Raw genomic sequence first — 12,673 nt, 5'->3', positions numbered from 1 at the left:
TAAAACTTTTGAAAGATGATTTCAAACATCACAGGAAGAGACCAGTCCACTTCTCTGCTATGCTATAAATAGGACGGGATTTTGCACGTTTGCCCCCACTGTTTGTTAGAATTAAAAGGGTTCTCCATAAAAAAAAAAAATCATTTAGTTAAGAATCGCAACACTTCCCCTCTTTGTTTGTCGACCAAACTTTTAGATTAAAATATTAAGAATCACATCAATTTCCCAAGCTACAGAAAGGAAGAGGATCCTCCCCTAAGCATAGCATGAGGATCCTCCTGATCACGAAATTCAGACCGTTAAATTTTAATTCAACGGTTCTAAACAGGGGATCCCCTAAAAAATTATAATAATTGCAACTGTTGGATTAAAATTGAACGGCTCTGATTTCGTGGTCAGGAGGATTCCTATCCTATGCTCAGGAGATGATCCTCTTCCCTACAGAAAAGCCTTATTTTTCTTTTCTCTTTTGGCTTCTTTTGAACCAAAAGTTCCATCACCACCAACATAAGGGGTGGTTGGGTATAGAATTTCAAATTGAAAATGGGATCTTGAATCCCAAATTGAAAATTTTCAGAACGGAAATTTGAAGATCAATCCCAAACTAAAATTTTGGTATTCTCAATTTTCGGTATTTCAGGATAGTTTGATATTTCCAAATTTCATACATATTGAAATAGCAATTATTCATACCAAGTTAAATTAACATACAACCAAAGTAAAATAAGTAACAAACCCAAAAGTAAAAAAATAAGTTACAAACCTAATATGTTCGAAAACTAACAATACAATTTTTTGATTTCGTGTTGAAATAGACACATTTGTGGGATGTTCGTACCAGCAAATGTGGCGATAAAAGCTATGGTTACTATCTTAGACCACACCAATTATATTGCTACTAGTAGTTAGCAACAGTTCAAATGTATAATAATATATATAAATATATAATAATATATATTATTTATTTTCAGTTCGGTATGGGATTATTGAAAGATTTGAGTACACAATACCGAAATTTCGGGATCGGTTGTGAATTTCAACCCGAAAATTTCGGAAATTTTGATGTGGGATCAGAATTTTTCTGATTTGGTTTAGAATTTTCGAAATTTTTTCTAGCCTTAACTGACATAGGGCTGTTTCTTGTCTGCTATTTGGACAATAGTTTATGAATAAAGTCGGTCCACTTAATAAACATATACCATTCGTGCACATACTTCTTATTATATGATTTTCTGTTCAATCATTTGCAAGAAAATTAACCAGTAAAATTGTTTGGAACATGGAATTTTCTATGTACCAGCAAGGACTCTTTTCTTGGACCACCGATAGGACAGCTAAATGATCATCCTTTCGATCATCACTCATTTTTTTTGTCAACATCTTCTCTTCTACCTCTACAAAGTTGGTTATTCTCTAATATCTTTCAAACAGTAGTGCTACATTGATCGAATTTATTTACGAAGCTTTGTTCATCAAAACACTTTATTCAAAATTTCAAATGTGTACCTCTTTTAGCCAAAGCCTATTTTATTCCATTTGAGGGTGTAATTTAAAATTAATTTCTATTTGATGCATTCGGCTCAGCCGAGCTTGATGGTTGCTGCATATATCTGTATATAGTCTCTTTGTGAATGTGATTGTTGAACCTTAAGGAAGTTGTGTTGGCTTTTTGCAATTGAATTATGAATGAATTATGAATGCAATTTCACTACGGTAATTTTATTTTTATTTTTATATGTATCAAATAATAAGTTAACAGTAACATATATATATGCTGACAGATGATTTGATAAATAAAAAAATGGTAATGCTTAGAAGTTGGATTTTCAAACTGGTGCAGAAACTTTTCAACCTATTTCTTAATCAGCATAGGAATGTAATGATAGGAAATATTTAGTTTAAAATACAAATTCTTGTCATATTGTGATGGTCAAAAAGGGAGTCTTTGGAATCATTATTGTGGTTTATGATTAATTTTAGTAAGAATTCTTTCCTATACTGCTCTCCCCACTCTCTCGTGTACATTTGATCACAGCAACAAAAGGATATGGAAGAATGATATATAATTAACTAGCTTAGCCTAGGTAGCTAATTGCACAAATGATAGACTTCTTGAGAAGGAAAAAGCACCCAAATGGAGTGCTGTGGCTTATTATTTGAGAAGAGATTATGTTTTTGTATATCTCATTTTGCGACTACTCTTATTAGATGGTCCATCCTTTCGTTTTGAGTTTTCATTCACATTTTTGGTTATATGTTATCATTATGAACTTGAAAGTTAGGGTTGTCAGGTGCTTTTATTGGTAATAAAATGTTCATCCTTTTTTTGTAAGGAAACATTTTGGGAAATTTTATTTGAACCCATCTAATATCTTTTTACACCCAACTTACTATCTTCACCCATATTGTTTTTTATTAAAGAATTAATATCTCTTTAAACCCAAATTTATTATCTAAACTACCCTCTCAAAGCCAATTCAAAATGTAAAATTATCTTTACACTCATTCCTTTTATAAAATAACATCTCTAATTGAATTTTTTTTATCTTTTCAAAGAGGCGTCATTTGCCCCTCTATAATTGCATATGCCGTATAGGACTATCTGGCATTTCTATGGCTGCTTTCTTTTCTACCACAACCCATCCATGGACTTGGGATCCAAGAGATCATTCCATAGACTTGAATTTTCCAAGAGAATGTTATGCAAGCTCCAGTTCAGTCCTTTTTAAATCGAGCATTTTCATGTACTTTTTAAGAAACTTTGAAGTGACATAGGGATGGGTGTTTTGCTGTTATGTTAATAAACAAATAAACAAATTGGAGCTATTTCGAATAAAAAAGGTGCAGGACATGTCACTCGCTAGTTTGTGGTTAAGGTTGAGCAATCTTTATTTGCACCAAGAATCTAGTTTTATGTCTTTGTAGTACAAATCAAAAGTCCTTGCACTAATGTTTTGGGGACCATACAGATAGCAGAGAAAACAAATATAATATAATATAAAAAGTATGAAATTTAATCCAAAGAAGAAGCAAACAAACAAAATATCCATAAATCGAGTCATACCTTAGTTGGAGGATGAAAAACTTCAAAATCACCATCCATCAATACAAAAGCTTGTTTTTCTCTATCAGAGCTATTAGGGCTTTAGTCAGAATGACAGTAGGATAAACAAAAGGTGATGCTAGAGTTTAATTATAGTATGTAGGTCTATTGATAAATTTGATTTTTATTATTAATTTCATTTGTACTTAATAGTAATTATGCAATAGGATAAAATAGACAATTAACATTTAAAATTTAAGTTGTGTGTAGAAAGAGGTTAGATGGGTTTAAATAAAATTTTCCAAACATTTTTGATGCCCAACTTGATGAGGGTTATAACTTGGGAAAAAAATAATCATTATTATGACATGCAGATATATATATATGTATATTTATTATGTATAATTATATATAAATGTATGTATATATTTCTGTGTGCCGCTTTATGACCAAGTTAAGCATCCTGATTAAGCATCTCTCTATCTGTTGCTAGTTAATTAATTAATTAATTAAGGACGTCAATGCCATGTTGATTCCATATTTTTATATAATATAGTACTACTCCTGAAAATTCCATTTTTATATATAATATAGTACTCCTCCTGAAATCTATCCTCTTCAGTGCTAAATCTTCAAGATATTCATTCCAAATTTTCAATTGAATTTAGTATACACTAGCATGAATGCCCGCGCTTTGCTGCGGGTTTTCAGACGATGAATAATATTCATAGAAAATTGATTGAAAATGCTTCAGTAATACAATTGCATTCATAAATGTAGCAAGTCAGAGAACGCATGTTTAACATGAGTAACGTTTACAAAACCACATATTTACACAATTATCTCCAAATGAAAGAAAAAGCAAGATATGGGTGAATTGATCCATAAAAGAAGTAATTTAATTTACATTGCTTATGTATTAAGTCAATATTGAGAGTCAGTATACAGTCAAAATTACTTGAACGAAAGTTTACGTTGACAAAAGTTGCAAGGACGAAATATAGTGTCTTTGCATTAGAGACTAAAGTACCATGCAGTTTACACATATTTTGTTTGTTCATGCAACATGACAAAATACATGTTTTGTAAGGCTTTGTATCATTCCAACAGTTGCAAAACATAATAAACATCTTTTTATGGTATGTACATTAGCTGACTTTAGCAGTGGAATGCGCAAAAAGTATATGTCCATGGTAGTGGGATGACCAAAAAATATATATCTTTGATCCTTTGCAGTAGTCCATCACGATGTCTTCCATAGTTCATTTCTTTGGCGAATGAACATCTCCAACACTGAGCAGCAAAATAGAACAAAAAATTAAATAATTGTCCAAGTTGGCATAGATTATTGTAAACAATATCTCACTATACCTGTCCTTGATTTTCTTTGTCTGTGATCTACTTCTTAAAGCACTGATCGGACTTTTGTCTGCAGGTTCAACTTTTGGGACAACCAAGTTAGAGAATTCCGCTAAGATTCTAGTTGAATTAGTAGATAGTGGTTGGCTCCCCTCATCATGTTTGCTGTGAAAACATGTCAAATTTAAAAAAGATGGAAATGAGCATTATAAAGTGCATGCATGATGTTTTTGTTTAATGAAATACCAACATTACTTGAAAAGGAAAAATTAACCTGTGAGCTTTTGAAGGTTCATTTTCAACAAATAGTGTTCTTTTTACACCCTTGTGTTGTTGCAACTGATTGGATTCGTTGAGTCTGGGATTCAAGGGTAGTAAAAGGGAGAGGGGTTGTTGCATCAATAACTTGTTTTCCAATGTTCCTAGCAGGTGTACGCGGTACAATTGAACTAAGTTTTGGTTCAACTGATGTTTGTTCCTCAATTATTCCATGAACAACAAAGTCGGTGTTGCCAAACTCATTGTTTTGATTATCAAAACGGAGCAGGAATGTTTTTGTGCTGCCAACCAATTTTTGGAGGTGCGGTGGCAACACAGAAGAGTCATCATAGCCTTCTTCTATGATCAAAGAGTGGCTAGAAATACCCAAAGTTTTTCAGCAGTCCTTCCAATCATTAAAACGTTGAATTGATTTGTGGCATCATCCACAATAAAATTCATCTTAAACCTAAATAAGAGATGAAGATGTCCTGAGATGTGTTTAGTAGTTTAAAAAAATTGCAATAAAAATGATATTTATTGCAAAGAGATGTAAACAACGTAGAAAGAAGAAATTAGGAAATTACCATGGTTCAAGCATTTTTTTGAGCAGCTCATGCTTAAAGCATTGAAAGGTTCTATATGTATTTTTCACACTTTTGTGGCAATACGGGCACGACTTGTACCACCATCCATTGGTCAGATCGTAATCGACAATTGTTGCTTGACACATGAAACTTGTATTCTGATATGATATAAAATTTTCAAATACAAATGACATTTTGAGAACAAAATCACAAACATGACATTTGCACCCTATAAAATGCATTTGCACGCAAAATATAAAGTAGAATACAGATTTTGGACATGAAATGACATTTGGAAAATGTATATTGAATAACGAAATATAAATTGTTTAATTTTTTGTGTTGAAGCTTATAAATGAAGAAACAAACAAACAACATGACACTTTGTATACACAACACAGTATAGACTAAGAAACAATGTGATTTCCAAATTACAACAACCAATCAATTGCAAAGTAGTTGCAAAATACAATTGACAAAATATGAGATAATTTAGTAATGGTGGATTGACCTTGTTTAATGTCGGATCAAGAAGAAGCAATTCTTCAATTGTCTTCTGTTTTGAATCAACCATAGTAGTACTTTTCCCATACATTTCAGCAGAAGTTGGTAGAATTTCAATGGGTGTTTTGAGGTATTCAAACCTGAGTTTCACATTTTTAGGTCCAAGAATATAGACTATAAAAATAAAAACGAAAATAAATATTAAATAAGATTTGTGCACTCACTTTTGTTTATATTCTGAAAGTAGTGGGATATCAGAATTGAAAATACAAACCATTGAGCCTGTGGTTCCCAGAACAGATTTTCCTATAAATATAAAGAAAACAATTATAAATACAAAAGAAAAGTGATAACATTTAGATTTTGTTAAGATATAACCTTTATATTTCTTCACTTTGAGTGAAGTCAAAACAATGAAGACAGGAGATGAAAGCGATTTTAATGCATCTTCTTGAAAGCTTGTTGCAGTTTCTGCCCACAGGGTAACTGTAACTTGTTCACCTCCACAATTGCAAAACTGGAGTCAAAACTATTTATGTAATTTTTATATGGCTATATATGTATAAACATGTAATCATAGTTTAAGAGAAGTATGGTTTACCTAGTATTTTGAAGTTGGAGGTCTCGCTTTTTTTCAACTCTAATATTTTGCACAGTGATGTCTTCAATTGGTTGTAAAGCCATCAGACAACCAAAAACATCTACATATGATATAGTTATAAGAACCAGCTTATTAAGTTAAAAACTAAGAATAATGATTTTAGATTAGTGGCAATAGTCAAAATTAGACGATTTACCTGTGAGGTGTACATCTTTATCAACTCTTTGGTCAAGCTTATCAAATTCAATCAAATTAAACCAATGCATTGGTATCACTTGATTTGGTTTCTCAACAGGGACTATGCTAGTGTTTTTGTTTAACTCAAACATAGCATCGTGAGGGACAATTTTGTTTGACGTTCTGTTGCGAATAACACGAAATTTATCTATCTCATACACGAACCCAACTTTTAGATGCTCCAAAAAGAATTGGATGTCCTAGGGTTTCATGGTTGCCTGAATTGCATGTCCCTTCTGGAGGGGAAAAACAAAATTAGATCGATTAATCTTTAAATGAGCAAAAAATGCATTAAATCACATAGCAAATAATGTATAAAGTATCTTTTGTATGGCTATAGCATAGAGCAACATATGCATAAAAGCAAATCATACAAAGTAACAAAGTTACTATTTTATAGATTTGAAAATTTAAAGATTGACATTTAGACAAAAATATGCATAAAATGATGTAGATTTCATATATTTTCTCATATGCATTAAAGACTGAAATTGTAATACAAAACCAGATGGAATGTGAATAAATGAGAAGGAAAAATTGAATTAATACTAATTGTACGATAAATGCATTTTGACATATATAAATTTGTTCCTATTTAATAATGAAAAATAAGTGTAAAGATTTAACCTCTTTGTCAACAAAGACACAGTCCAAACTTGCAGGTTAACGATCAGCTCCAATATTTTTTGTCACCCAAATTCTGCATATCCTAACTTGTAGTTTCCTTATTGGGTTGTATGGTAACAAAAGACGAATTGGCATAAGCTCCATCAATCTATACAAAGTAAATTTAAAAGCAAATAAAATCTTCAAAATCATACAACACACAGATGAAACAAAGAATACATTAGAATTCTGAAAAATAGGCAAAAAGAGAAAAAGAAAAATGAATGGACAAACACAAACCAACACACCTTCATGTAAACGATTCAAAACATCTTTATAAACAATGTTCTTTGTGTATCCGTAAGGCATATCACAATCATGAGCAATCACAATTTTAAGACCCTTTTTTGAGGTGACCCTAGATAATGCAACGTAGAGCTATTCATGAGAAAAAAACTGTTTGAGATAGAAATAGCCCAACAATCTTCAAAGATTCCTTGACTCTTATTAATTGTCATTGCATAGCAAATTCTGAAAGGAAATTGTCTTCTTGCACAAGTAAACGGATATTTATTTTGTGATGACTCAGTAATGATTCTTGAAATGTAAACTCTTTCACCAATGTTGCTACCCGTTATGATCTTTGCTTCCACAATTCTATCAGTTAATTGCATCACCACCAATCTTGTCCCATTACACAATCTAGAACTTTGATTTAAATTCCTAAGCAACATTACTAGCATACTGTAAAGGATTCTATTCTAAATCTAAAGGGATTTTCTTATTCCTTAGACTTTTAATGCCAGCTTGTGGTGTGGCAAACCAGGTAAGTCAAGTTGGTTCAAAAATTCTAATGGGTATAGTATATTAAGATTTTCAACATTTTCTGTTGAAGAAGACACATAATCAAAACTAAGATATGTGCGATTTTTGCCAGGCACCTTAGTTAACATAAAATCATTTATCTCAGTCATTGTGTTGTTTCGCGGTGTGACAATAGCTCTTTCTTTCAAATATGATACATCATGAAAATTTCTTTGAAAATCTGTGTACACCGCTAAAACCATGTTTTCAATGAGATTGTCTTCAAAGTCAATGGGAAAGTCTTTTGATATTTCAACCCAAGAATTTTCTTCATCAGTTGACAATATAGAATTAGCGACACTACTGTTTCCAATTTGTAATATCCAATTAGCAAAATCAGCCAACTCTTGTTTTTCCTTCTCATTCAAACCTGTTTTTGAAAGTCTCATGTTTTCTTTGAGAAAAAAAATGGTTAAATAAGGCCAAAGATAAGAACTTGTCCACGAAGCTTCAGCAATGTCAGCCTTAGTTCCATTTGGGACAACAGGCAAAATTTGTCTAAAATCACCTCCAAAGAGAATTGGCTTTCCTCCAAATGGCAAATCATCAAAACCTGGTTTTGAACCTTTGAGAACATCACGAAGAGATCTATCTAAAGTTTCAAAGCATTGTTTATGATTTATTGGTGCTTCATCCCAAGCAATAAGAGCTGCATCACTAATTAATTGTGCTAGATGAGTTTCTTTTTTTATTTCACAAAGCGAACAATCTGTAATGCTAATGGGGATTTAAATCGAGAGTGTGCAGTTCTTCCTCCAAGAAGCAAAAGGGAGGCAATTCCAGATGAAGCTACTGCCAAAACAATATGGTTTTCTGATCTAATCTTAGCTATGATAGCAGTCCACAAAAAAGTTTTACGAATCCCACCATGTCCATGAACAAAAAACATACCAGGCTTATTGTGATCAACTACCTTTATGACACTATCATAAACTATTTTTTGTTCTTTAATCAACTGTGCAACCAACTGTGAATGTTGCTCTTTCAATGATTCAGTGTAACTCCTCTCTTAAACTTCTATTCTTAAGTCTATCTAGCACATCTTTGCTTGGAATTGGGAGATGATGTTTAGATAGAGAACTATTTGAAGCAACAAACAACTTTTCTAACTCATACAAAAGAGAATTTTTAAGGTCATCCTCATACTTAGACATATCTTGCAAGCCAAAAGCATTAATCATCTTTATTGAGATGTCATCACACATCATTTTCCAATGTGCCTCAAACAAAGTTGCTGGATCAGCAACATCACAAAACAAAACTAATGTAACAAACAATTGTCACAATTGATGCGATGATGCGGTAACTATCGCTTCTAACATTGCATTGTTCCACTCCTTGTCATTTCCCAACAGGCCAAGTGAGTTGCATGCAGCCTGAAATGTGGGTTGAAGAACACCTCTAATTGTTCTTAAATCATTAAAACAAAAGCCACCATTTTGATATTTAAGCAATAATCTCAAGTAGTATAATTCATCGGCAGCAGGGTGAACATATGCAACTCTACCTAGACATCTACCATTTTTCCTTCGGGTACACTCTTTATTCTCACTATTCCAAACATATTTCGAAGGAAATTCCACATAAGACAACTGGCGTGCATTAGGATCTTGAGTATTCATTTCAAACCATTTTGTTAACATTGTGCTTTCAAGATTAGGTTGGTTAACAACATAGTTTAAATTATCATTGTCTTTAAAGACAACATTCTAGTCAAAAGGTAGATGCACACATAATCTTTGAACAGCTGGTTCTCTAAAATGAATATGAAATTGTAACAATCTCCAAACTACTTCATAAGGACATAAATATCTGCAATTTAGATAAGCTACAATCTCATCAAACTCTTGATCCTCAAAAACAGCTCTAGCCCTATCAACACCCTTGGTTATATACTTGAAAAGATATTTAATAAGCATTGATTGACAACACGATTCAATATTTATATGAGCTTGATACTTTAATAACAATTCACGATTATAAGGGACAACAAACGCATTATTAATCTTCACTCCATTTTTAACAACAAAACAATTCTCCATTTCCCTACGCTTGTATGTGACAAAACCATTAGATTCAAAAGTAGTTTCATTTGCAAAACGTTTTGGAAATTTCTTGAAACATTTTTTTTTCTTTCATGCAAGGAGAATTTTCATTTACAAGACCGCATGGACCATGAATCATATACTGTGCATCAACATCATACCCATCTTTGTCAAATTCTTCGCTAGGAATTTTAGCCGAAATGATTGAATCCACATCAGAAGGAGAATGACATTTATAATCTTTACTGACCCAAACCAAGATGTGACAATGCGGGATACCTCTTTTTTGGAATTCAACTGTGTAAATAACTGTTTGGAGAAAAATAAGACAAAAACATGAAAACAAAGCGCCTAATGTTTATGCTTATAAGAGAAAACAAACAAATAATCTTGAGAATTGGGAAAAGCGAATAACTAACCAGATTCAATTTTGCCAAAAGGTTTTCCTGATTTTATATACTTAACCATATGATCAAGTTTTGCTTTGAAAATTCTGGATATGATATCTGGTCTGTCTTCAGCCTTACAGCCAGGTCTTTCACGTAGATCTTCAATAATTTCTGGCCATTTAGCATTGCATGTAAAGGTGATGAATAAGTCAGGATTTCCCAAGTGACGACATATAGCCATGGCATCTTGATAATTATTTATCATATACCTAGCACTGCCAGTAAATGAAGTTGGCAAGATAATCCTCTTACCAATGTCTGAACCACTTGCATTTCCGTTTTTTAACGCCTCATGAATTCCTTTAAGACGCTCAGTTCTCAAAGAACTTTGATTTGTCCTAACGAAATCAAGTCTATCTTCTTTAAGTGTGGCATATGCATCTACTAAATATTGTTGAAACAATCTGCCACCCTTCAACAGGGTATTATCCTATCCCGGTCTATCTTGAATTTGGTAACCTAGAAATGCTCTCATAAACACCCTGCTAGTCTTGGGTTTTTCCCTTAAAAGCAGGATTCCAAGGAAGACCTTTGTTGTATCCATCTTCACCATATAGGAAAAGAATAGGATACTGAAGAGCCATATATTTTGGATGTAACTTTGTTATCCTTTGTAGACCAGTTGCCTTGTGTTCAATAATAATATCTCTTTCAGTGTGAAATTGACTGATATCCCCAACAATTAACCCTTCTATGCCGTTGCATGTTGGTTGATTATATTGCGCATCATGGTTGCTCGATGTGTCGTGCAAACGCAAGCGCAAAGAATTTGCTGACTGTTGATTAATTCTATCCCTTACAAGTCCAAATAATTGAACCAACTCATTACACTCATCTAACATTTTAATGAGCCCACTAACAATTTGTTTGTCAACTTTTGAAGATGCTTCAGAATGAGGAAAACAACTCATACGATTGTTGACTTCATTTTGAGTGTCATAAATGTAGAGCTGGGCAAATTTAGGGCTCTCGCCTTCAGGAGGCAACAAATAACCCATTAAATGATGCACTTGACCATTAATCTTAAAAACATAAGGACCTTGACCCTTGTTTATTGATGCATCAACTTTAGCCCCCATTGAAGTGAATGCCATCATTGAATTATACAATCTAACATTTTTTTTGAAATGTGAATTTTCTTGAGAATTTGTTGGATTTAGCAGATGGTCCAAATAAGCAGGGGCAGGCTTAACAGGTGGGAATTTTACTTTTTGACTCATACAGCATGCAGTGAATTGTGGCCTTCTAGTAGAAGAAGCGTTTGTTTTTAACCGCTCTGTAGACCAAAATAAAGCGCCACAATATTGACATTGAAAATTTCTAGGGCCAAAATCAATATAATCTGGAACACCACCTATGAAAAGAAAGAGCGACAAAATCATCCCTAAAGCAGTGAACAAAAGTTAAGTTTTTAAATAAGCAAAAAAAATGCAAAGATAATTATATTGTAAGAGCACATACATTTTTTTTTTTGATAAGCGACTTGACCAATCACATGTGAGCTTCTAACATAATGACCAGCTTCAGTATCAGTGACCAATATACCACGCAAAGTGGCATCATTCGCAAGAAAAACAGGGACAGTGATTTCATGTGAAGTGCTAGCAACAAACGAAGATGAGTTGAATCCATCGCCAACAGATGCATTTTGTTTCAAAACAGATGTATATGGTTGAACAGGATTGGTCGTATTGTCATGTAATAGTAAAGAGTTTGAAACATTGTTATATTCTTGATCGTAAGAAGTTGGGACATCTTGCAAAACCACATCATCTGGATAAACATCACCATTAAAGATGCGCAAATTGGCATGCTGAATTTCAGCAACCTTCCCAAGTATTCTGAGTTTCCTAGGCATAACACTACGCAAATAAAAAAAAAAAACATACGAATGACTACACCTTACTCGCTAATTAAATCGCCACACGTAAAGAAGGGTGCATTAAAAACACAAATACACCCAAAATATAATCGCATAAGTAAAATCCTACTTAAATTTGACTAACACCAGATATAAAGAGCGCTTAATTTTAGCGATCTTGTCAAAGATTGTCAAGGTTTTAGGCACAAAATAGCAAAATCGAAGAAAGCACATATAAACTATGTTAAGACCTTAAACA

General features: G+C 32.8%; 2 protein-coding genes across 2 annotated transcripts; both read right to left on the bottom strand.

The window, feature by feature from the left end:
* Nucleotides 1-7,983: 7,983 nt before the first annotated feature.
* On the bottom strand, nucleotides 7,984-10,734 carry LOC125479931. Its single transcript, XM_048590095.1, has 2 exons — nucleotides 10,524-10,734; nucleotides 7,984-8,651 (listed from the first exon to the last, which is right to left on the bottom strand). The coding sequence occupies exons 1-2, from the start codon at nucleotides 10,732-10,734 to the stop codon at nucleotides 7,984-7,986; spliced, it is 879 nt and encodes a 292-aa protein (XP_048446052.1).
* A 304-nt stretch (nucleotides 10,735-11,038) lies between these two features.
* Nucleotides 11,039-12,411, bottom strand: LOC125479930. Its single transcript, XM_048590094.1, has 2 exons — nucleotides 12,072-12,411; nucleotides 11,039-11,907 (listed from the first exon to the last, which is right to left on the bottom strand). Exons 1-2 carry the CDS (start codon nucleotides 12,409-12,411, stop codon nucleotides 11,039-11,041), a joined length of 1,209 nt encoding a protein of 402 aa, XP_048446051.1.
* Between the last annotated feature and the right edge of the window lie 262 nt (nucleotides 12,412-12,673).

The sequence above is a fragment of a genome, unplaced genomic scaffold, assembly GCF_019419815.1.
Source record: "Pyrus x bretschneideri cultivar Hongxiangsu unplaced genomic scaffold, Pyrus_bretschneideri_v1 Contig30, whole genome shotgun sequence".
Lineage (NCBI taxonomy): Eukaryota > Viridiplantae > Streptophyta > Magnoliopsida > Rosales > Rosaceae > Pyrus > Pyrus x bretschneideri.
This window is presented reverse-complemented; position numbering and strand designations above follow the sequence as displayed.